This window comes from Corella eumyota, chromosome 2 (assembly GCF_963082875.1).
Source record: "Corella eumyota chromosome 2, kaCorEumy4.1, whole genome shotgun sequence".
Classification (NCBI taxonomy): domain Eukaryota; kingdom Metazoa; phylum Chordata; class Ascidiacea; order Phlebobranchia; family Corellidae; genus Corella; species Corella eumyota.
Window position 1 is genome coordinate 1153603 of NC_137491.1, and position 26193 is coordinate 1179795.

Here is a 26193-nt window from a genome sequence, read left to right on the forward strand (position 1 = left end):
CCAGTCTCGAGTTGCCTGTGCCAGTTTGGGATATTATAGATTATAATTGCCTGGTAAATATACTGCTGATTAAGTGTTGGCTCAGCAGGAGTTCATACCGATTATAGCGCCTTACTCAAGGGCTCTACATCATGAGATCAGTGGGGATTGAACCCACGACTTCATGTGTGGTGTAGCAAGTGTTCTTACCACTACACCACGCTGCTATTTTCACACATTTTGTATAATAAAATTACAATACAACTAAAACTGTTAGCTTTAATAAACAAAATATATTTTTTAATTTGTTCTTAAAATACAGTTTTTTTTCCAATAAAAATTATTAAAAGAGGAAATTTTTTATCTAACTTTATTCAACTATTATTGTGTTTCTATTGTCTAGGTGGTTACCCTAATTTTTTTAAATGTTCGGCAATGTTTTTGTTTTTTAGATTAATTTTTAATTTAAGTGAAAATACAAGAATGGCGTCTTTAAATGGTAAGTTATGATGTAATAGTTGGAATATTAAACCAAATAACGGGCAGCGTAATATTTTGTAAATATGGCGGTTTAATCTGTGTGCAAGTTGTCAGTTTTTGGCGAATTATTTAAAAGTTGTGTTAAAATATTTTAAAAATGTAATTAAATTATCGTAATTAAACCACGCATTATCCTAATTAAACTATGTTATCGTAATTAAACCATGTTATCGTAATTAAACCACGGATCTCAAGTTTTGGGTTTATAGATATTATGCTACGCTTGTTCTAAAAATAAAACTAATAACGTAAGGTTTTAAATATGTATATATATATAATTTAGCATCAGAACAATGTTATGACATATATTGGGTTTGATTCCCACTGCTTTCATGCTGTAGCTCTTTTAAGTATAACTTTATAAATAGTATAAACTTTTGCTGAGCCAAAAACTAATTTGCATATTAATAATCTGCAATGACGATCAAAATAATCTCAAACTACTGAAGTTTATCCAAGACTGGGTTGGGGTGACAAATGTTACTCTATGTTTAAGTCGTGAGGTCAACCTTTTCACTTCGAAAACCAGTCTGGAAAGTAGGGAAGTGTGCACGCACGAGATTTTTTTCGGTAAAAAAATTGCACGTCTGATATTGGCGTTTTGCACGCCTGGTTTTTAAAAAAATTTGCACGCGTGCAATTGTAACGCTCCGTAGTGGCGTATTTAAACCAAAAATTTTGGTACGCGTGCACATGCGGTCATGCCTTTTTTTATGCTTGCATGCACAAGATTTCGTCGAAAACTGCCCTACTTTCCAGACTGGATCGAGGATAAATTAAAACCACAAAAAGTGATCTTGTTTAATTTTAACAAAAAATTCTTTTAGAACTAAAAGCTGAACATTCAACAATTAAAAATGAGATATCTAAACTACAACTTCAGATTAGAGGGCTTCAGAATAAACAAGAAAAATTAAAAAAGAGAGAAAATTTGCTCAAAAATGAAATAATAAAACAAGAACAATTAAAAGTAGATAATTTGAACGGGAATGTTAATTGGGAGGCAAATGGTATTTTTTTTGTTTTTATTTTTTAAAGCTGTATTATTTTTTTACAATTTTTAGCTATAATATATGTTGATTGAATTGATAAGTCTGCTTATTGGTTTTGTGCTTAGCAGAAGTTCTCATCTTTTTAAGTACTAAGTAAAAGTGCACTAGGCATAGAAGCAGTGGGATTCAAACCCTGACCCTTAAGTAGTGAAGCCAAGTGTTTTAACCATTACAGCATATCGCCAGTTAATTTTTTTTTTCTGTATATATATCTTTGTCCTCAATGTTGGAAAGTCGAATGGGCAACTTAAACATAGAGTAACAATAACATCAGTTACTCCCACCCAGTCTCGAGTTGCCAGTGGCAGTTTGGGATATTATAGATTATAATTGCCCGATAATTATTCTGCTGATTAAGTGCTGGCTCAGCAGAAGTTCATATCGTTTATAGCGCCTTACTCAAGAGCACTACAGCATAAGGGCAGTGGGGATTAAACCCACAATCTCATGTGTGGTGTAGCAAGTATTCCAACCACTACACCATACTGCCAGATTTTTAAAAAACCTTGTAACTATTATCTAAGAATGTTTTTTATAAAATTATTTAAAAGTAATTTTAATTAATTTTTAGATTTCAAATGGTCGAAAGAAGTAACAAAAACACTACAAGAAGTTTTTAAACTTTCAAATTTTCGACCGAATCAATTAAAGACAATCAATGCAACTTTATCCTCGAAAGATGTTATTTTAATTATGTCCACAGGAGGGGGTAAAAGTCTTTGCTATCAGCTACCTGCTGTGATTTCAAAAGGTAAACACTTTTAAGACAAACTAGTTACTTTTATTTAATAAAATAACTTTTTTTTAGTTTTTTTATAAAAACTCGGTTAAAAATTAGGCCTGTTTTATTTAAAAAATGAAAAAGCACTTCAGTACAAAAATGCACAAAATTTAAGTTTAGTTTAAGAAATAATCCAATAAAAGACATATAAAAATATGTTTAAATATTGAAGGAATAACTCTGGTTGTTTCTCCTTTAATTTCATTAATGGATGATCAAGTAATGGCTGCAAAGAAGTTCAAAATTAAAGCTTGTACCCTCAATTCTGATTCAACTAAGGTCAGTAGAAAACGTTGTTTTTTTAATACTTAATGTAATGTCAACTTTATGGTTTAGTTTTTTTTTTTTGTATATATCTTTATCCTCGATGTGGGAAAGTCAATGCGCGACTTAAACATAGAGTAACATCAGTTACTCCGACCCAGTCTCGAGTTGCCTGTGGCATTTTGGGATGTTATAGATTATAATTGCCCGATAATTATACTGCTGATTAAGTGCTGGCTCAGCAGGAGGTAATACCGTTTATAGCGCCTTACTCAAGGGCGTTACAGCATGAGATTAGTGGAGATTGAACCCACGACCTCATGTGTGGTGTAGCAAGTGTTCTTAACACTACACCCTGCTGCCGGTTATATCTCTGTAACTGGCATAAAAAAGGCACTTAAAACAATATGAGCTCCCGAAAATTTAAAATTCAATTAGTAAAAAAATCATCGGGCAATTTTAATCAATAATATCTCAGCTATCAAAGTCAACTTGACACTGGGTCGGGGTAACATATGTGACTCTATGTTTAAGCTGTAAAGTCATCCTTATCACATCAAGGATAAATAAACCTAAAAATAATAAAACTAAATTAAAATTGTAGGAACAAGTTAAAGGAATTCATCAAACCATGATAGCACCTGATCCGGACTTTAAAATTTTGTTTGTTACTCCAGAGAAAATCTCAAAAAGTAAAAGGTTCATGGCTCAGGTTGGTAGCATCTGTTAACATTTTAACAAAATCTTTTTCTTTCCAATATTATATTGTTTGGATTCGTGGCATAAAGTAGTTACTAGTTAAACGATTTTTCTTACACTAAATTAATTTACTGATTTTCTTTTTGATATCTTAAAAAATATTTATGTTTTTATTTTAAATAATTTTAAAAAGAAACATTGTAAGTAATTATTTTAAAACGATGTATGCCACTACCATTTGGCCGCTGTTATTTGGCCATTCTTTCAGTTTTAAAAATGTCATTTAAACTAACGTTCGTGTAGTTAAAATATCAACTAAGATAAAAACTGCTGTTTTTTTAAATAGGGTCGTTTTTTTGTTTGTTTTATTTAAATTTTAACAATAATGGTTATTGATAACTACCGTTACATTTTTTTAATTTAACTTATTACTGTTAACGAAGTTAATGTACTATGTAACGAATTATCACTTAACGAAGTTACTTTCTGAGTTAACTGTGCCCACCTATGCTTGTTATAATTATCATAAAAACTTGATATTTAGTTGGAAAAATGTTACAAAAGTGGAAACTTGTCACGAATTGTAATCGATGAAGTTCATTGTGCAAGTCAATGGGGAAATGACTTTAGACCTGGTTTGTTTTAAGTTTTAAATTTTGAATTATGACAATTTCTTGCTATTTTACATTTTTTTTATTTTCTTTTGATTTTAATGTGTTAAGGTTATCTGTATGAATAAATATCAACAGAAAGTAGTGTTTTTTATTTATATCTTTATTCTCAATGTGGTAAGGTCAAACCTAAACATAGAGTAATATCAGTTACCTCGACCCAGTCTCGAGTTGCCTTTGTCAGTTTTTGGATATTATAGATTATAATTACCCGATAATTATACTGCTGATTAAGTGTTTGCTCAGCAGGAGTTTATATTATTTATTCCCTACTCAAAGGTTCCACAGCATGAGATCACTAAGGATTGAATCCAGGACCTTATGTTGTTTAGGAAATGTTATGACCATTACACCATGCTGCCGTTTAGAACACTTTGTTTGTCTCCATGAGGTCCTGGGTTTGATCCCTACTGCTTCTATAATTTAGTGTTCTTAAGGAAAAATATAAACTTCCGCTAGGCCAATATTTAATCCGCAGATTAATTATCGGGCAATTATAATCTATAATATCCCAAACCGCAAAGGCAACTTAAGGTTGGATCGGGTAACTGATGTTACTCTATGTTTAGTTAGTGACTTTTCCAGTTGAATTTAAATTTGTTCCTACTATGTAAAACCTAATTTAATTTGAAATTAACTTCTGATTTAGATTACAAAGTACTTGGAATTTTAAAACGACAATTTCCAAACTCTCCAATATTAGGTTTAACTGCAACTTCTACTGATAAGGTGAAATAAGTTTAAGTTTTTCAGAAATGTGGACTTTTTTGAAATTATTTTTACAAATTTTATGTTTTTTTTTTGTTTTTTTTATCGCAACAAATGTATGTCAACAAAATTTGGGAATGTTTATTTTTGTTTATCAATTGGACATACTTATATATCATCTACTAAGCTTTATTATATATAGATTTAATTTTCACTATATAGTGTCAATTTTAATTGTTGTAATATGGTCGCAACTATAGTGTTTGCAACACTATTTGCTCGTGATAATTTAACCACGCACCACAAATGGCAGTTTTAATTATTTGTAGACCTAAAAATTAAATTGTTCGTTAGGCTCCATTGTATTTAAATTCAAATATTTAATTTCCAAGGTAACGCATGACATTATGGAGATTCTAAATATCCCTTTTTCGATTGTTTTTAAAACTCCACTCAACCGTGAAAACTTGTTCTATCAAGTTAAAGTTAAACCGAACAAAACTGATGATGTCATAATGGATATCTATGATGTCATAAACAATAATTTTAAGAAACAATCAGGTGAATATTTAGTTATTTATTTAAAAACTTTTTTTAATTGGTTAAAAATTTTTTTTTTTTAATTTTTATCACGAAAAAAATGGGTCATTTCTAAATAAAATTAAAAATTGATTATATATTTTTTTTAATTAACAAATTAAATTTTAGGAATAATTTATTGTTTCTCTCGTAAAAATTGTGAAGAAGTCAGTGATAAATTGAACAAATTAGGATTAAAATGTTCCCCGTATCATGCTTTGATGCCAGCTCAAGTGAAAAATGAAATTCATTTAAAATGGACACAAAATAATATCCAGGTTTCAAATTATTTAAAAAAAATTTTTGGTTGTTTTATTTTAACATGCTATTTTTCTGTTATATATACTAATCGATATTAATTGTCGAAATAACAGAAATTTATTGGTCTTCGCAATTATTATTTGTCTGCGATAATTAACAAGGCTATAAAATGGACATATATATTTGTATGCCTTTATTAAGATTCCTAATATAGATTACTAAAATAAATAACCTTAAACTTTATGTGCGGTAGTGTGGTGAACCGGTCATGAGATCGGACTACGAGCCGAAAGGTTTCAGGTTCAAGCCACACTGTTCGCCTTTGAGCCTGGTGGTTACAGATAGCTCAAACAACAGCAAAGAGTTTCGGGTTCGAGCCGCACCAATGCCACACTAATTGCTCTTAAGCCTGGCGTTTACAGATAGCTTAAACACACCAAAAGGTTTCGGGTTCAAATCGTACCAATGTCACATTATTCACCCTTGAGCCCGGTGTTTTTGGATAGCTAAAACTCACCAAAAGGTTTCGGGTTCAAGCCGCACCAATGCCAAACTATTCGCTCTTGAGCCCAGCGTTTACAGATAGATCAAACACGTCCTAACTACACACCCTTTACCGATAAAAATAATAAAAACTTATTTTTTACAGAGATTTTTCAAAAAAATATACAAAATCTCCGAATTTCTATAAAGTTTTAAAAATTTAGAACTTTTTAAAAATACTTTTAATTCAGGTAATAGTAGCTACTGTAGCTTTTGGGATGGGAATTGATAAACCTGATGTGAGATTTGTGATTCATCATTCCATCAGTAAAAGCGTGGAAAATTATTATCAGGTTTAATATTAGATCTTACTTGTAGAAATTAAAAGAAATTTAGGATAATTTTATTCGTTTTTCGAATAAGTTTTTTTAATTATTTAACGTTAGATTAAGAATTTTAAAAAGGGGAAATTGTGTTCAGAAAAAGTAAATTTAAGAAACGGTTAAATATATATAAAGTTTACATTATTTTTATTAGAAAAAATATGAAAAAAAATAATTTTGTAAACTAAAAATTAAAGTTTTTACAAATTAAAAAAATCTTTATAAAACAGAAAAAAAATAATAATTATTTACTTTAATTACAAAAAAACAATTAAAGAAATTAATTATTTTTAACAGGAATCTGGTAGAGCGGGTAGGGATGGAAAATCATCTTTATGTTTGTTGTATTTTGGGTTTACTGATATATTCCGGCAGAGTTGTTACATTTTGACAGAAAAAACTGGGTTGGAAAATTTAAACCAAATGGTTAAATATTGCCAGGATTTAAACACGTAAAAATTTTGAAAAAATTGCAATTTTTCATTTTAATTTTGTATTTTTTTTGTATTGATTTGTGAAGGCTGACTTAACGACCTAAACATAGAGTAGCATTAGTTACCCCAACCCAGTCTTAAGTTGTCTGTGACAGTTTGGAATATTATAGATTATAATTTTTTGATAATTAAACTGCTAATTAAGTGCTGGGCCAGCAGGAGTTCATATCGTTTATAGCGCCTTACCCAAAAGCATTACGGCATGAGAGCAGTAGGGATTAAACCAACGACCTTATGTAATGTAGCAAGTGTTCTTTTTACTACACCATGCTGTCGGTAAATTAAAATTTTTAAAACTTTTTAAAATTTTTTTTTTTAAAAAAAATTTTTTTCCAATATTAAAAATAATTTTTTTTTTACAATTCTATTTTTTTTAAGTTGTCGACGAAATCTAATTTCAAGATATTTTGGGGAAAAATGGGATTTAATAAATTGTAATAAAATGTGTGATGTGTGTTCCAACCTTCATAGTAAGTTAAACATTTTTTTCTCTAATATTTTATGTATTTTTCAAATTCTTTTATTTATTTTAAATGTTTTAAGCAATTTTCAAGTAAACTAATTGATGGTCCGGCCTACAGTAGGGATTTTAATTGTTGTAATATGGTTGCAACTTTCAACTAATATTTGCTTGTAATAATTTTTCTTCGCACCCCTAACAGCAGTTTTATTTATTTTGTAGTCTTATAAATTGGACATACATGTGTGTATATGTCTACTAAGCTCTATTAAATATTGATTTTTTGATAATTATATAAATTCTTGCTTTAAAATTTGTTTTAAAATTTATTTTTAATTTAATTATTTTTTTCAGCTCTGTTAAAGAAATTTTGTTTTATTAATTAAAGTTAAAAACTTTTAATTAATTAAATTTTCAAGAAAGTGAAATTAAAGATATGACAGTCCAATGTCACGCTTTACTGAACATTGTTCACTCATGCGAATCACTCGGTGAAGGTCACAGGGTCACAGGGTTAAAGTTGATGGAGTCTGCGGGTGGCAAGGGTAAACAAAAGACCTTGAACTCTGACCTTAAAAGTTTGAAGCCAACCCAGGTTCAAAGGTTAATTGTTCACATGCTGATAAACGAATTTTTAGCGTAAGTTTTTAATTAACTAAAATTGTTATTAATAAATTAGCACCTAAATTAATTAACAAAAGTTTTTTTAATATTTTAAAAAAATTTTTAAAAAAATTTATGGAAATTTTTGGTTTATTTAAGAATACAAAACCTAAAATAAATAAATTTTGTGTGGTGAACCGGTAATGGCAGTGGACTACGAGTTAAAAGGTTTCGGGTTCGAGCCGCACTAATACCACACTATTCGCCTTTAAGCCTAGCGTGCATACATAGCCAAAACACGTACCAAACCGCAAACCCTTACCCGATAAAAATTTAGGGGTTTTAAAAAAAAAAAAATTAATTTTTTTTTTAAAACTATTTTTCTAAAATTTACTTTTTTTATAGTGAGGATTTTCATTTTACTCCATACACCACAATTAGTTACATTGTACCCGGACCTTTACATCTTGCCCTTGAACACACCAATGTAAAGGTCACCTTTCCTTCTCTTGGGAACCCTGAAGAATTATCTGGAAACTCTGATTTTTACTGCAAAATTTTGACTCGAAAATTTGATCAAAAAAATAACCAAAAAGTTTTGGACAAAAATTCAGTAAAAGTTGAAAATAAATTGGATCTAAGCAAAGAAGTTTTAAAAGTTAAAAAAGAAGAAAATAAAATACCAAAAAAAAGAAAAATTGAAGCTGAAAAAAATTTAAAATTAGCGACAAATTCTAAAAGAAAAAGTTTTATTGTTTTCACTGACAGTGAATAACAAAACAATATTATTTATTTTTTGGTTAACTGTGCTCATTTTTTCTATATCTTAATTTAATATTCAGTTTTTTTGTTGTTATTTTGATACTTTTACATTCATTGCTATTCTACTTGTTTTAAAATTTAAATTAATTATTTTTTTCTTGTAATTATTCTAAAAAATATCTAAAATAATTTACTTAAAAATTCAGGTAATTTTTTTTTACAGAAATTGGAATTTACTAAAAACCATTTTTTTACCATTATTTTCCCACAGATAATAGGGTTTATTAAATGATTATGACATCAACAATGGACAAACCAATGTTGGGAGGTTGTTGTGTTTGTTTGGATGAGCGAGGTTGGGCTGAAAACCCATTGGTTTATTGTGACGGCCAGTCATGTTCAGTTGCTGTACATCAAGGTAAAAGTTGGATTTGGGTGATTAAATGTTCTGGGTTTGGGTCCTGGAAATGGGTTATGGGGGTCTGGGTTTGGGTCCGAGTCTAGGTCCTGGAAATGAGTTTTCGGATTTGGGGTCTGGTTCCTGAAAATGGGTTTTGGGGTTTGGGTCTGGGTTTTTAGGTCTGGGTCCTGGAAATGGGTTTTGGGTCTGGGTCCTGGAAAGGGGTTTTTGGATTTGGGTCCAAGTCTGGGTCCTGAAAATGGGTTTTGGGGTTTGGGTCCTGGAAATGGGTTTTGGGTCTGGGTTCTGGAAAGGGTTTTCGGATTTGGGTCCAAGTCTGGGTCCTGGAAATGGGTTTCAGGGTTTGGGTCTTTGGGCCTGTATACACTTGGGTCTGGTTCTAGGTCTTAATAGTGTAGTCTCAGGTCTGAATCTGGGTTTGTTTTTGGGTTCCGGGGTTTATAATTTCTGGTAATAGTATTATTTTTGTTGGGTTGTTAAGTTAGTTATAAAGTTTTCTGTAAAAGACTTATAGCCTCCTACTAGAATATATTACAACATATCATCAGTGGAAATTAAACTCACAACTTAAAGCATAATATAAAATGCATACTTTCTGGTGTCTCAATTAAGTCACAACTTGCAGAACATAAGTGAGATTATATTTTAACAACTTATACATTAATCAGTAGAGGAATGATTACTAAGTTATAGCTTTAAAGCGCTCAATTTTTTATTTAAATTTTTTTGATTTATTTTCAGCTTGTTACGGCATCGTTCAGGTTCCATCTGGGCCCTGGTTTTGCACAAGATGTGAAGCACAAGAATCGACTAAGGAAGCAGTGAGTTCTACATTATTTTATCCAAGTTTTAAATCGAATATTTTTATCCTCTATGTTGGAAGGACAACTTCACAATCTAAACATAGAGTAATCTTAGTTACCCCGACCCAGTCTCAAGTCAATCTTTGCCAGTTTGGGTATTATTAATTATAATTGCTTGATTCTTAGGCTGCTGATTTTTTTCTATTAATGTAAAATAACTGTTTATATCTTAAAGTGCTTTTATGAAAGCAGTGGGGATTGAACTTGGGACATTGTGTAGTAAATCCAAGTGTTTTTACCACTACACAATGCTGTAGATGTAGATTATGTTACATTCTTTAAATTTAACATTTTTTGGTTATGTTCTATAAGTATGTTAGCACCCTTCAGGCTGTAATCAATTTATTAATTGAAATTAGTTATTATTTTTTGGTATGATTTAAGGTATATTTATTAGATGGTTGCAATTTAAATAATGTTTTATGCTCAATTATACTTTCTGATTTATTTGTAGAAATGTGAGTTATGTCCAAACAAAGACGGAGCTTTAAAGAGAACAGACAATAAAGGTTAAAATAAGTTTTTTTTGGATGTTTAGAAATAAAATTTTAACTAATTAATAAATGCCAAAATACATTTAGTGTCAAACCCTGAAAATTAAAACTTAATTTTAAACTAATAAATTACATGTTTAGAATTAAGTTTTTAAACAAAACTTTAAAGAAAAATAAATGAAAGATAAAACTTAATAAGCTGCACCGAATATTAAAATAAAATTTTTTTTTAAGGTTGGGCTCATGTAGTTTGTGCTCTTTATATTCCTGAGGTGGAATTTGGGAATGTTTCGTCGATGGAACCGATCGTTTTACAGAAGATCCCACAAGATCGATTTAATAAGGTTGTATTCATAAATACAGCTAACATCTCAAAATTTAATATTGTATAAATGATAAATTAGGTTGATTAAAATACACTTGTTTTTAAGTTATAGTCTGTAATTGATTTTAGATGACAAAACATGGCAACCATATTATAACTTAATATAAAATCTTTGTGTAAACACTAATATTTAGAAATGTTTATGTAATTTTATAGATTTAGGTAATTTAGTCTTAATGTGCGGAAAACAAAAGAAAATTTTTTTTTAAATGGCAAGATCAATATTAAACGGTTTTAAAATAAATTTTTCTTGTTATTTGTTTTAAAAAACTAATTTTCAAACAAAAACTATCTGCCAAAGACTTTAATACTCTCACTAAAATTTTGAAACAGTTAAACTTTTTGGTATTGTTGTAATTTAACTTTTTCCACTATAACTTTTGTAATTTAACATTCCTAATGTCATTAACCACTTACTTATATTTATACAAGTTTTAACATTCAATCATTATTAGATTTGTTGCATATGTGAGGATGAGAATCGACCAAAGAAGAGGAAAGGAGCTTGCATGAGCTGCAATAAAGCAGGCTGTAAACTCAACTTCCATGTCACTTGGTGAGCCTGGTGTAGTGTTTTTTTTATATATAAATTTATCCTCGATGTGGCAACGTGCAATGCGCGAACTAATTAAAGAGTAACATCAGGCACCCCAACTAAGTCTCCAGTTAATCTTCAATAATTTTTAATAATTATGGTGCTGATTTGGTGCTTGCTCAGCACAAGTTTATACCGCTTGTAGCACCTAACTCAAGGGCACTACAGCATGAGAGCAGTGGGAATCGAACCCATGACCTCATGTAGTGTAGGAAGTTTTTTTGACAACTACACCACACTTCTAGTAACCATGAGGTTATAGGTTTGATTTTCACTGATTCTCATGCTGTAGTACCCTTGAGTAAGGCGCTATAAACGGTATAAACTCCTGCTGAGTTAAAAAATTAATCGGCAGGTTAATTATAAGGCAATTGTAATCAATATTATTGCAAACTGTCAAAATTAACTCGAGACTTAGTTGGGGAAACAAATGTTACTTTATGTTTAGGTCGAGGAGTCAGTCTAGGATCTTATACAATAATGTCAAGTGTCATACCTATGTAAACAAATAATTATACAAGCTTAATACTAAGCTGAATGATTCGAACAACTTTATTTTGTTGCTATTTTCTTAAAACTTTTGTTACAATATATATTTACTTACAAATCGAGGATAAACAACCACAATAAAAATCATATAATATATTTTCAGTGCTCAGATGACAGGGTTGTTATGTGAGGAGGCAGGAAGTAGTAACACAACGAAGTATTGTGGATATTGTTCTCATCATGTTAAACACAAAAAACAGAATCCATTTAAAAGTCTGGCTTGCTCGAAGGTAAGTTTTGCAAACTCCATTAACCGGCAGCGTGGTGTAGTGGTAAGAACACTTGCTACACCATTATGAGGTCATGAGTTTAATCCTCACTGCTCTTATGCTGTAGCACCCTTAGTAAGGCGCTATAAATGGTATAAACACCTGCTAAGCCAGCACTTTATCAGCAGTATAATTATCAAGCAATTATAATCTATAATACCCCAAACTGCCACAGGCAACTCGAGACTGGGTCGGGGTAACTAATGTTACTTTATGTTTAAGTCGCGCATTCGACTTTCCCATGTCGAGGATAAAAATATATACAAAAAAAACACTGATGCCTTATTTTATATCATTTTGATTAGGAAGTTGATTACAATATTTTTCTATGGATTTACAAAAATACAATGATTTTTTATATTCGTTTTTTTTAATTAATCATATTTTTTTAGGTTTACAAACTATCAACAACTTCATCCGATGAGGTTTCATCCCCAGAGAAAACTTTGAGGTAAAAAATCGACAACTTTAAAATTAAAACAACTTTTAATTCTGCTGAACTTAAAGTTTTTGACTCGTTTAAAATTTCACATTTTTAATTTCAGAATAGTTCCAGATAATGAGAGCATTGAAAATGTTGATGTTATAAGTACAACAGATACCGTAAGTACTCTAAAAAATAATAAATTTAAATCTACATATAATGCAGCTTAGTGTTTTTAAAAGACCTTTAAAATAAAACAACTTTTTTTTTGTATGTATCTTTATCCTCGATGTGCGAAAGTCGAATGCGTGACTTAAACATAGAGTAACATCAGTTACTTCGACCCAGTCTCGAGTTGACTTTGTTAGTTTGGGATATTATAGATTGTAATTGCCCGATAATTATGATGCTGATTAAGTGTTGGCTCAGCAGGAGTTCATATCGTTTATAGCGTGTTCTTACCACTACACCCCGCTACGGGTAAAACTGTTGCTTGTGGTGTGGGGGTAAATAATTACAAATATTAGTTGAGAGTTGAACCATACTACAACGACTAGTTTCATTAAACATCGTAAATTTTGTTAAGGTTACAAGTGGTTCCTTACCTCCCACAAGTGTTGTGAACTCACCACAATATTCGGACACTAGTGGTCTCACTTTATCCTCACTAGCGGAGGTTGCAACATGTGCGATGGAGCGTGAACAAATTGATTCACAACAAAATATTCCGTCAGGTAAAAAAAATGTTTTGAAATTTTATTATTTTTAAATTTTTTGTTTAAATAATATATATATTAAAAAAAAACAATATTTATTAGTATAATATAACTAGTTGATAGTAGGCATTATAATTGTTGTAATATGGTTGCAACTCTTAAGTAATATTTGCCTGCGATAAATTACCCGCACACCCCAAACAGCAGTTTTAATTATTTTGTAGACCTATAAATTGAACATATATAAATAGATATTGTCCATTAGGCTCCGCTATATATAAATTTTATTTTTTATGACTAAATTAGTCTGGTAGTGTGGTGGACTGGTCACGGCGTCAAAATACGAACCGAAAGGTCTGAGGTTTGAGCCGCACCAATGCCACACTATCTGCCCTTAAGCCCAGCGTCACGGATAGCTCAGACACGCACCAAACTGCACACCCTTACTTGATAAAAAAATAAAAACCTATCTCCTTAGGGTGATATGAAAAAAAAAAAAAATGTTTGTATTTCAAGTTGAACCAGAAGGTGATGCCCCTAAGTTGACACTCGGATCGGTAAAATCTAAAAAAATTGTGATTCAAAATTCTGAGAAAATTAAAAAACAAAAACAAAAAAGAATCTCAGGTATTCGATGATATTTGTAAATAGTTTTTATTTATGTATATGCTAGTGAAGCGCCTACCCTACAGACTGAATTTTACACATTTGGTAGCTTACTATTGAATTGTTAAAATACAGTTGTTACTATCAATTGATTTTTGCATATGATAATTTACCTGTACACGGTAACCGACTGTTTTATTTATTTTGTACTTAACAAAGTTAATATTTTTTGCATATCTTAATCCTCAATGTGGAAAGGTTGAATGTACATCCTAAACATAGAGTTATACTCTAGTCCATTGCACACCTTAAAGTCTGCATTATATTTGATTTATTTTGTAATATGGTTGCAACTTAAGGCCAATATTTGCACTCGATAATTTATCAGCATACCCTAACTAACTTAAGTTTTTTCTTAAAGGTCTTTTTATTGGACATATACGTTACTTTGAGTTTTATTATGTATAGATTAAAACCTTGGTTAATCTATAAACTTTTTATAAAATAAGTTTATGTAAAATTCTACTTAAAACTAATAAATTTTATTTACTATTATCAGGAGATAATATAAAAAAACGACCAATCAAAATCAAGCGACCTAAGGTGACCTCGAAGCTGTTAACCCCAATGCTGGTACCCACTGAGCCATCTTATGTTGCGGCACAAGCCACAGATGAATCGGTGGCAGCAGGTTATGCCATGGCACCAAAGCACAGCGTGGTTACTCTCTCTGCTTATGGAGATGAGTTTATGGTGGCGTCTAAGCCAGCAGATATAGGAGGAGATAATAAGTTGGTGTTAATTATAATTAGTAATTAACGATTTAATTAACAGGGTGTTGTAGTAATAAGGATACTACCTCTTTTTTAAACTGACTCTAGCTGTGTCTTAATACTGAACTAGTGTATTAAAATATTTTTAATGAACACTTGACCACATGAGGGTAAGGGTTTAATTCCCACTCTTTCCATGCGCTTAAAACAGTATAAACTCCTGCTGAGCCAACACTTAATCAGCAGCATAAATGTCGGGCAATTATAATCTATAATATCCCAAACTGGCACAGGCAACTCAAGACTGGGTCAAAGTAACTAATGTTACTGATGTTGCTCTATTTTTAAGTCATTAATTTGACCTTTCTACATCAAGGATAAATTAAACAATTTGGTCATAAAATTAGCATTTTTATATCAAGAATAAACAAATAAAATATTTAAAATTTATAAAACTGAACAATAAATATTTAGACCAAGTATTCTACATCAATCAACTAACAAAGATGGACTGACTGCAATTAATGAGTTGGCTGACAGCCAAAAAGATGACTTGTTGCAATTCTTTCAAGAGTTTGGCACCCCTAGTGATGGTTTGTTAATTGATTGGGGATAAACTATTGATTGTCTAGCTGTTAAAATTTGTTTAATCGTTACTAAACTACGCTGGTACCGGCAAAGTGGTGTAGTGGCCAGAACACTTTCTACACTACATGGGGTCCTGGGTTCAATCCCCAGTAAACTTATGCTGTAACTCTCATAAGCAAACACTGCTGAGCAAGCACTTGATCAGTGGCTTAAATATTAGGCAATTATAATCTATAATATCTCAAACTGTCAAAGGCAACTCGAGACGGGGTCCGAGTAACTGATATTACTCTATGTTTAGTTGTGAAGTCGACCCTTCCACATCGAGGAAAAGATATATAAAGAAATAAATTAATTTTATTTAAATATATTAAATTTTCTTATAATCTTACCAAAAATCTTTTTGTTTTTATTTATAAATTTGTTAAAAATTGTTTATTTAAAATTTTTAAGTTTCACCTCTTCTTCAAATTCTTCATCAAGCCAGACAGGGGAATACCCTGTTAGAGAACTCGATTGAGAAAATGACCCAACGCCGGGATCAACTTCTCGCAATCAAAGCTCGGCTTTCTACTCCCCTAAAACCCCCACAATTTAACCCCAACCCTAACCCACCAGTCACCGAATCAAAACCCTTTATACCTCAATCCCAGGGGAGTTACCCTTATTATATTAATAAGTCTTAAAAATTTTAATTTTTGAAAAATTATGACATTTAAAAAAAAAATGAGGTCGAAAAATAACAAACTCAGATAAATATATGTTTGCATACTTAAGTATGTGTATAAATCTAACTATAAAAACTTTATTGTTTTTAAAATTTTTTTCGACAATTAATACACAGATTATCTTTAAAAAAAAATTGTTTTTATTTATCTTCGATGTTAGAAAGTCGACTTTTTTATTTATTGATTTCAATGTTGAGCCGCACCATTTAATCAGGTATATCAATACTGAAGATTCTGATTGTTTTAAATATTTGTAGATGTAAAAAAGTTAGCTTTTTGGTTCATTATTTTGATATGAAACTTTTTAAGTTTTTTGTACATTATGAAATATTCTACTAGGTTTGGTTATAAAAAAAAAATTGGTTCAGTTTTTTATTTATGTTTACTACAGATCAGTGACACTAACAACTTATTAAAGCTCATAAACAGTAATTTAAAAAAGGGTTAAATGTAAGCAAAGCTAATTTTATAGATTACAAGACATAATAGTAAAATTTTTACACAAAAGTTTAAACTAAATCATGGCCAACATGCACTAAACATCATAAATACAGATTATAAAATATACTAACACGATAATTTTAATTGCAGTTTTGTTTAGTTCAACTTTTTAGGGTTAGATAAAAAGTTTCATTTTTGCTCTAAAGTTTTAGATTTTATGGTTCTCATAAACACTTTCTTGTATGTTGGAGAAATTATGTGTTTTTGGTGGATTGCCTGTAAATAATTTACCATAATTAGGTAACTAACTTAGCATTTATATAATAAAAAAATTAGCATGCATAATGTTTTCAATTATATATACAATGGCATATCTACCTTTTGTTATTTCATTTTTTTTGTATATATTTTTATTCCTGATGTGGGAAAGTTGAATGCGCGACTTAAACATAGAGTATCATCACTTACTTCGACCCAGTCTCGAGTTGCCTATGGCAGTTTGGAATATTATTGATTATAATTGCCTGATAATTATACTGCTGATTAAGTGTTAGTTCAGCAGGAGTTTGTACCGTTTATAGCGCCTTACTCAAGCGCGCTACAGCATGAGGTCAGTGGGGATTAAACCCACAATCCCATGTGTGGTGTAGCAAGTGTTCTTACCACTCCACCACGCTGCCTGTTTATTGAGTTTATTACATCACAAACAAACCTGTGTTATTAGTCAAATTGCTTTGAGCTTTTTTTAGTAGATAAAGTAAATAGAGAATTACAAGTATGGAAATGAGCAATAATGTTCCAGTAATTGCCCACCCTGTTATAAGTGGATTGCTCTAAACATAAATTAAAAGTAATTTTTGGACATAACAAGTTTTAATTTATTCTTGGTGTAAAGGATGCATACTTATTATTTAAATACCTGTTTTAAACTCTTTATAATTTAAATTATTTACAATATACTTTAGTCAATATAAACCTGTGATTGTTGTGACTCAGTTGTAGGGTATATTGTTGCTTGGTTAGGAGTGAAAAATGTTATTTGTTTTGTTGTTGGGGGCTGTGTTGTTGTATCTGTATATGCTCTTGTGGTTGAGGTTGTTGCAATTGTTGTAGGACCTAAAATATTATAAATTTGTAATAAAATTTTATGTACTAAATTACCTAAAATGATTTACCCTCTTTTATGGGCTTTCAGTTAGCTGAAATACAATGTGAAGTTATTTTTTTAAATTTGGTTTAACTTTTTTCAAATTTTAATTTCAGTCACCAAATTTTTGACGAAAATTTTCTTACTTGACAAGGACCGCTGGCAAATAAAATTTTTAGGTCGTGTTGAGTGAAAACAGTATATATCATTCCACTTAGAACTCCACCCTAATAACTCTACACATAGTTCATAATCACGGTTTGGCTCATTATAAGCCCAGTTAGATTGATTGCCCAACAAAATTGTTCCATCAGACCAAATAAAAGAGGAATTCAAATTAGCTGGGTTTGTTCTTGTTAGGCCAATAAAATAACTTGTTCTTTGTCCTAAATAAAATATTATTTAAATAATGCTTTGAAGAAATAATGATATAATTTTGTTTTTATAACTAAGGTAAACCTGTTCACATAAATATTTTAAATTACTGTTTTCAAAACAGACATTAACCTTTTATTAAATGTATTGTTTGATTAATAAAATCATGAATTCCAGAAGTTTTAGGAGTTGCCAACTTAGCATTTAATTGTGTACAATTTGTACTTGCTGTGTCATAATCTCTAACTTTAGGTCCAAAGTGATATTCTACACCCTCATATGTATACCATTGTTGCCCATTTACAACATTTAAACTTAAAAAAATTAAGCCCAAATATAACTTGTTCATTTTGTAACTTAGGTTGTTTGGCAAAAACTTTCTCTAAATAAGCCTCACCCACATACCTTGGTATATATTAAGAAAGATTTATTATCATAACATCCTGTGTGATATTAAATAAACATTTGCAATGCTAGGTATAAGATAGTTATTGGTAAAACAATATAACGTCTTTACCTAAATTATTTACCCACTGTTTCTAAGATAATGTAATGACTAACATGGTTGTTAAATAATACGAGAATGTTTGAATAAATAAAGTCTAATAATTTATACAACAAAACAAGTAAAAATAAAAAAATGATTAAGGTAACTATAATAAGATAATTAGACTGTAAGGTAATAAAATACTTTGTAAGTTATGTGTAAGAATTAAAATTGTTTATGATATGAATTGTAAAGATACAACACATGTAAAATTGTATTTTCTTACAAATTAGTGTTTCAAGTTTTAAAATCTTCTGTTTTCGTAAATACTTTCTGGATTGTTTGAGGTATTTTGCTTAATGGTTGGTTTGTCTGTAAAACAAATTTAATTAACATTTGTATTTTAAAATATTTATTCAATTATGCTATTTTGTTTAAATCTTACTGCACAACTTTTAAGACATATTTTATATTTATTACATCACAAACAGACCTGTGTTACCAGTCACAATGTGTTGAGCCTTTTTTAGTAGATATAGTAGATACAAAATTACAAGTATGGAAATGAACAATAATGTTCCAGTAATTGCCAATAAAATCACAAGTGGATTGCTCTAAACATAAGTTAAAAGTAATTCTTGGACATTTAAAAGTTTATTTTTAATTTATTCTTGGTGTAAAGATACATACTTATTATTTGATTATATACTTCATACAAAATATAAACTAAGTTGTATACAATATACTTTAGTTAATATAAACCTGTGATTGTTGTGGTTCATTTCTAGAGTATATTGTTGCTTGGTTAAAAGGGTTAAATGTTGATGATGGTTCTGTTGTTGTGTCTGTATTTACTCTTGTAGTTGGGGTTGTTGCAATTGTTGTTGGAACTTTAAATATCATATTGTTGTAATTTAGTGCACTAAATTACCTGAATATTTAAACTTACTCAGCAAATATTGCTTGCTACTTAATTTAACTAAAAATACTTTGATAACACATTTAACATAAGTTTCTTTAAAATAGTTTTAACTTAACACAAGTTTTTTATTCACTACTTTTATTATTATGAACATTTAAGATAGCTTAAATACAACTTAAAGTTGTTTTTTGAATTAGGTATACCTTTTTTCAAATTTTAATTTAATTTCAGTCACCGAATTTTTGATGAAAATTTTCTTACTTGGCAAATGTCGCTGGCAAATAAATCTTTTTAACATTGTAGAAGTAGAACATTTTACATCATTCCACTTGGAAGTCCACCCTCTTACCACAACACATTGTTCATGGGCATTATTTGGCTCATAAGAAGCCCAGTTAGATTGACTTCCCAACAAAGGTGTCTCATCATACCAAATAAAAGAGGAATTTAAATTGGTGGAGTTTGTTCTTGTTAGGCCAATGAAGTAACTTGTTCCTTGTTCTGAATAAAATATTATTTAAACAATGCTTTGAAGAAATAATGATACATTTTGTTTTTATTTTATAACAAGGTAAACCCGTTAACATAAATATTTTTAATTAATGTTTTCAAAACAGACATTAACCTTTCATTAAATAAATGGTTTGATTAATAAAATTCTGAATTCCAGAAGTTTTAAGAGTTGCTAACGTAGCATTTATTTCTGTACATTTTGTTTTTGCTAAGTCATATTCGAAAAGATCTGGTCCAAAGTAATATTCTACACCCTGATATGTATACCATTGTTGTCCATTTACAACATTTAAACTTAATATAATCAAACTTAAAACCAACTTGTTCATTTTTAAACTGAGGTTGTTTAGCAAAAACTTTATCTAAATGAAGCATTACCAATACATCACTGGTTATTAATAAGAGATATTTTTTATCATAATCTTATGTGTTATTAAATAAACATATATGTAATGCATATTATAAGTTAATTGAGTTTAAATATTTTGTTGTAATGTTATAGTTGAATAGTAGTAGTATAAGTTAGTTTTATTCTGGTGTAATTAAAACAATATTACGTCAAATTACAAAAAACACTAAAAGAATGACTACAGTTTTTTTAAGATGATGTAATAACTAGGATGACTGTTAAATTAATTCAAGAGTTTTCAAATAAATAAAGTGTATGTATACAATTGATAAAAATTGATTATGTTAATAATGATAAAATAAATAGACTGTAAGGTAATAAAATACTTTGTAAGTTATGGGTAGGAATTAAAGTTGTTTATGCTATGAATTATAGAAATACAACACATGTACAACTGTCCTTTTTTATAAGTTCGTGTTATAAGTTTTAAAATCTTCTATTTTCGTAAATACTTTCTGGATTGTTTAAAGTTTTCTTCAAGTTTGTTGGATTGTCTGTAAATAAAAATTTAATCAACATTTGTATTTTGAAATATTTATTCAATTATATATCTCGTTAAATATTTGAATCTTACTGCACAACTTTTAAGACATATTTTATATTTATTACACCACTATCACACCTGTATTACCAGTCAAAATGTGTTGAGCCTTTTTTAGCAGATATAGTAGATAGAGAATTACAAGTATAGAAATATACAATAATGTTCCAGTAATTGCCAATAAAGTCACAAAGGGATTGCTCTAAACATAAGTTAAAAGTAATTTTTGTACATAACAAGTTTTAATTTATTTTGGTGTAAAGGATGCATACTTATTATTTAATACCTGTTTTAAACCCTTTATAATTTAAATTGTATACAATATACTTTAGTTGATATAAACCTGTGATTGTTGTGACTCAGTTGTGGGGTATATTGTTGCTTGGTTAAGAGTGGAAAACATTATTTGTTCTGTTGTTGGGGGCTGTGTTGTTGTATCTGTATTTGCTCTTGTGGTTGAGGTTGTTGCAATTGTTGTAGGACCTGAAATATTATAAATTTGTAATAAAATTTAATGTACTAAATTACCCCAATTTATTTACCCCTTTCTGCCAACATTGCTTGTCATAAATCGGACTAAGCTAATTTTGTTAATATATATAGTATAAGTTTATTTAAAACAATTTTACCTAAACACAAGTTTCTTAATGAGGTTTATGACTTTCAGTTAGCTTAAATACAACTTGAAGGTGTTTTTTGAATTAGGTTTAACTTTTTCAAATTTTAATTTAATTTCAGTCATTTTTGACAAAAATTTTCTTACTTGGCAAATGTCGCTGGCAAATAAATCTTTTTAACATTGTAGAAGTAGAACATTTTACATCATTCCACTTGGAAGTATACCCTCTTACCACAACACATTGTTCATGGGCATTATTTGGCTCATAAGGAGCCCAGTTAGATTTGTTAGTTAGTAAAGTTGTTCCATCAGACCAAATAAAAGAGGAATCTAAATTGGAGTGGTTTGTTCTTGTTAGGCCAATAAAATAAGTTGCCCCTCGTCCTAAATAAAATGTTAACTGTGCTGTTAAAAATATTCACTTTTACTTGTATTAAAATTGAACTTGATTAAAGTTATATAGTTCATTAAAAGCTTTGTAAAATAGAATATTTTACCTTTTATGGAATCTATTGTTTGATTAATAAAGTTCTGAATTTCAAAAGTTTTAAGAGTTGCCAACGTAGCATTTAATTCTGTACATCTTGTATTTGCTGAATCATATCTTAAAACATCTGGTCCAAAGTAATATTCTACACCCTCATATGTAAACCATTGTTGCCCATTTACAACATTTAAACTTAAAATCATCAAACTTAAAACTAACTTGTTCATTTTTAAACTGAGATTGCTTAGCAAAAACTTTAACCAAATGAACCTTTACCAATACACTACTCAGTTATTAATAAAAAAGGTTAATTATCATAACATCTTATGTGTTATTAAATAAACAAGTGTAATGCATGTTATAAGTTAATTGAGTTTAGATATGTTGTTGTGATGTTATAGTTGAATAGTAGTAGTATAAGTGAGTTTGATTCTGGTGTAATTAAAACAATATTACGTCAAATTACGAAAAAACACTAAAAGAATGACTACTGTTTTTAAGATGATGTAATAACTAGGATACCTGTTAAAATAATACAGGAAGTTTTACATAAATAAAGTCTTACCATTTTTAATGAAATAAATAATGATAAAAATTGATTATGTTAATAATGATAAAATAAATAGACTGTAAGGTAATAAAATACTTTGTAAGTTATGGGTAAGAATTAAAATTGTTTATGATATAAATTATAAGATACAAGACATGTAAAATTGTATTTTTTTACAAATTAGTGTTTCAAGTTTTAAAATTTTTTGTTTTTGTAAATACTTTCTGGATTGTTTAAAGTATTCTTCAAGTTTGTTGGATTGTCTGTAAAACAAATTTAATTAACATTTGGATTTTAAAATATTTATTCAATTATATATCTCGTTGAACAAATTTGAATCCTACTGCACAACTTTTAAGACATATTTTATATATTTATAGTTTATTACATCACAAACACACCTGTGTAACTAGTTGAATTGTTTTGAGCTTTTTTTAGTAGATAAAGTAGGTAGAGAATTACCAGTATGGAAATAAGCAATAATGTTCCAGTAATTGCCCACCCTATAATAAGTTGATTGTTCTAAACATAAATTAAAGCAATTTGTGTAAAATTAATTACCTTTTAAACCTTAATTTAAATAAACATGAATAGTAAAACTGTTTTGAATTTATATACATTAACCATAATGATATAATAATGTTATTTTTTGTTACTTGTATCATGACATAAATTGTGTTGGCCTGTGGTTGTTCAGTTGTAAACACTGTAACTGTAGAATTTGTTGTTAAATTGTTGGAGAGGCTGAATATTGTTGTAAAATTTGTTGTTTTTGTAGATATTTTTGTTGTAAGTATCGGCGTTTTTTGACTAAAAAAATGTTAACTTTGCTTTACTTACTTGGTAAATCTCGTTGGCAAATAAATCCTTCCCTCTTAGCAAAACACTCAAAATCATTCCACTTAGAAGTATATCCTCTTACCACAACACATTGTTCATTACCACCAGAGTTATTTGGCTCATATTTATTCCAGTTAGATTGATGGCCCAACAAAGTTGTCCCATCAGACCAAATAAAAGAAGAATTTAAATTAGCTGGGTTTGTTTTTGTTAGGCCAATAAAATAACTTGCTCCTTGTCCTAAATAAAATGTTAGTTGTGCTGTTAAGATTATTAACTTTTGCTTGTGATAAAATTTAATTTAGCCCAAGTTATAAAGTTGCATAAAGGAAAAAAAGTAATTTTACCTTTTATGGAATATAAAGTGTGGTTAATAAAGCTCTGAATTTCGAAAGTTTTAAGAGTTGCTAACTTAGCATTTAATTTTGTGCATTTTAATTTTGATGTGTTATAACTATAAACACCTGCTCCAAAGTAATATTCTACACCCTCATATGCATACCATTGTTGCCCATTTACAATATTTAAACTTAAAATTATCAAACTTAAAACTAACTTGTTCATTTTTAAACTGAGATTGCTTTGTAAAAACTTTAACTAAATGAAGCTTTAAAAATACATTACTTAGTTTTTGATAGGAAATATTTATTATCACAACATCGTATGTGTGTTATTAAATAAACACGTGTAATGCATGTGATAAGTTAATTGAGTTTAGATATGTTGTTGTGATGTCGTAGTTGTATAGTACATATTTAAGTTTGTTAACACAGGTTGCAATCAAAACACATTAAATAGATAGATTCTTACACTTTGTTTGTCATGAAAATATCATTTACATATAGATAATAATATAAATAATCCTTTGATGTAAGTAATTGAAAAACAATTCATAATATAGATGATTTTTTAAAACAAATGTTATAAAATTAAAAGAAAAAACAGTTTTTTTTTAAAAACAGTAAATAGACCTAAATTAATATTTTAATTTAATTTTAAGATATAAATTTTATTCATTAAAATGAAAAAATATATTATATTAAAACAACATTTCAATGGCAATAAAATAAGGGAAAATTTTTTTTAAATTTATCGTAAATGTTTTGGAATAACAACAGCATAAACTTCTTGATCATTTAGTTGATCTTCTGCTGTGGTGTTATAGTTGTTAGTTGGGGGACCTGGTTCTGTTGTGGTGTTTAAGTTACCACTTGGACTTGGTTCTACTGTGGTGTAATAGTTGTCAAAGGGTATAGGTTCTGGTGTGGTGTTTAAGTTTTGTTGATCTTCTACTGTGGTGTATAAGTTTTCTACTGGAATATTATTTCCAGTGTTTTCTAGATCTGCATAAAAATATTTTTAGCAAATATAAACCAAAATTCAGTAGGATTTACTACATTTTTATTCGGGTATTTAAACATAATGGTAGTTACCTTTTTCTGGTTGTTATGTTAATATATTGTTGTTTTATATTAAATTTAAACTATTTGTAAAAACAATTTAAATACTAATTTTATAGTCCAATTTCTATGATTTTTTAACTAAAAAATTGTACCTGTTTTTGTATGTATTTTCTTGTAATAAAGAACAGCCCCAACTATAATAAAGCTAAGCAATAAAACCAACCCAGTTGCAATTAGGGGAATTGTCAGAACTGTAGCCTTAAAAATAATTAAGTAAAATTAAATTTTTTTTTTGTTATAACTTTATCTTATAAATTTAAACTACTATTTAAAGGTAACTAAAAATTAATTTATTAACAAAAGGTGATTATTATAATTTAGTTGAAAATTGTTTTTTGTTTAAACAAAAATTTTGACAACATTTCTGCGATATTTCCACTAAATATAGTAGTGTTTTAGGCTGTTTTTTTTATTAAATAAACATGTCTTGTTAAAATTTATTACGAAACAGATATTTTACTGGGTAAGTTTGTTGAGTAGAGTCGTTTGTGGTTTCTGGTCCTGTTGTTAAAGTAATTATTGAGTTTGTAACTAAATCTGTGGTTGTGTCTGCTGTTGTTTCTGAAGTTATTGTTGATGTCCATGTTGTTGTTTCTGTGAATTTCAACAGAATTTTTCTCAAATTTTTTTTTATTTATACGCAATAATTGTAGGTGAATCAAAGAAAATCTTTGCTTTATTAAGCTATAATATAGGTACAGCTAATGTTATAATTCTTAGCACCTTTTTTGTAAAGGTAGTTAAAACTGGGAACAATATTGATGGTCACTTACTTGGAAAATTTCTCTGACAAATATAGCCTTCTCTTTGTTTGATACATTCTATATCCTCCCACTTAGAAGTCCCACCTTTAACTAAAACACAATTTTCATTCTTAGCACCCCCATTATTAGGTTCATAAGCTCCACCATCTCTGTCCCAGTTAGATTGATCACTAGTTAAAGTTGTCCCATCAGACCAAATAAAAGAAGAATTGTCTCGGTTTGGAATTTGTCTTTTGAGGCCAATCCAATACTTAAGAGCTTGACCTTAAAAAAAAAAAATTATCCTAAAAACTAAATTTAAAAAATTTGAAGTTTTTACAAAATGATTTTTTTAAGTAAAATGCTTTAAATAGATAGTTGTAATTTTTTTTTATTTTTACCGTTAATTAAAAATATTGTTTGATTTACAAAATCTTGAATTCGAGAAGTTTTAAGAGTCGCCAATGTGCCATTCATTTGTGTACATTTTGTTACTGAGTATTGATAATTATAACCATTGTGAAAG

General features: G+C 29.2%; 2 protein-coding genes and 3 long non-coding RNA genes across 5 annotated transcripts; 2 read left to right on the plus strand and 3 right to left on the minus strand.

The window, feature by feature from the left end:
- Nucleotides 1-422: 422 nt before the first annotated feature.
- LOC145744163 (ATP-dependent DNA helicase Q1-like) lies at nucleotides 423-8732 on the plus strand. The gene is made up of 14 exons (XM_082562282.1): nucleotides 423-478; nucleotides 1347-1529; nucleotides 2143-2322; nucleotides 2525-2631; nucleotides 3221-3328; nucleotides 3860-3950; nucleotides 4636-4715; nucleotides 5087-5255; nucleotides 5403-5551; nucleotides 6269-6370; nucleotides 6698-6852; nucleotides 7273-7364; nucleotides 7774-7993; nucleotides 8363-8732. The coding sequence occupies exons 1-14, from the start codon at nucleotides 463-465 to the stop codon at nucleotides 8730-8732; spliced, it is 2022 nt and encodes a 673-aa protein (XP_082418408.1). The 5' UTR covers nucleotides 423-462.
- A 263-nt stretch (nucleotides 8733-8995) lies between these two features.
- Nucleotides 8996-16253, plus strand: LOC145743887 (uncharacterized). The gene is made up of 13 exons (XM_082561949.1): nucleotides 8996-9137; nucleotides 9882-9961; nucleotides 10458-10512; nucleotides 10732-10841; nucleotides 11338-11438; nucleotides 12130-12256; nucleotides 12688-12746; nucleotides 12841-12898; nucleotides 13306-13453; nucleotides 13952-14062; nucleotides 14601-14832; nucleotides 15289-15407; nucleotides 15856-16253. The coding sequence occupies exons 1-13, from the start codon at nucleotides 9008-9010 to the stop codon at nucleotides 16086-16088; spliced, it is 1563 nt and encodes a 520-aa protein (XP_082418075.1). The 5' UTR covers nucleotides 8996-9007; the 3' UTR covers nucleotides 16089-16253.
- A 499-nt stretch (nucleotides 16254-16752) lies between these two features.
- Nucleotides 16753-17675, minus strand: LOC145743693 (uncharacterized). Its single transcript, XR_014281038.1, has 3 exons — nucleotides 17548-17675; nucleotides 17284-17404; nucleotides 16753-16847 (listed from the first exon to the last, which is right to left on the minus strand). It is a non-coding gene; the product is annotated as an uncharacterized LOC145743693 (long non-coding RNA).
- A 5081-nt stretch (nucleotides 17676-22756) lies between these two features.
- LOC145743661 (uncharacterized) lies at nucleotides 22757-23583 on the minus strand. The gene is made up of 3 exons (XR_014281034.1): nucleotides 23462-23583; nucleotides 23023-23143; nucleotides 22757-22884 (listed from the first exon to the last, which is right to left on the minus strand). It is a non-coding gene; the product is annotated as an uncharacterized LOC145743661 (long non-coding RNA).
- A 1147-nt stretch (nucleotides 23584-24730) lies between these two features.
- On the minus strand, nucleotides 24731-25759 carry LOC145743692 (uncharacterized). The gene is made up of 4 exons (XR_014281037.1): nucleotides 25698-25759; nucleotides 25385-25518; nucleotides 25017-25122; nucleotides 24731-24804 (listed from the first exon to the last, which is right to left on the minus strand). It is a non-coding gene; the product is annotated as an uncharacterized LOC145743692 (long non-coding RNA).
- Nucleotides 25760-26193: the final 434 nt, after the last annotated feature.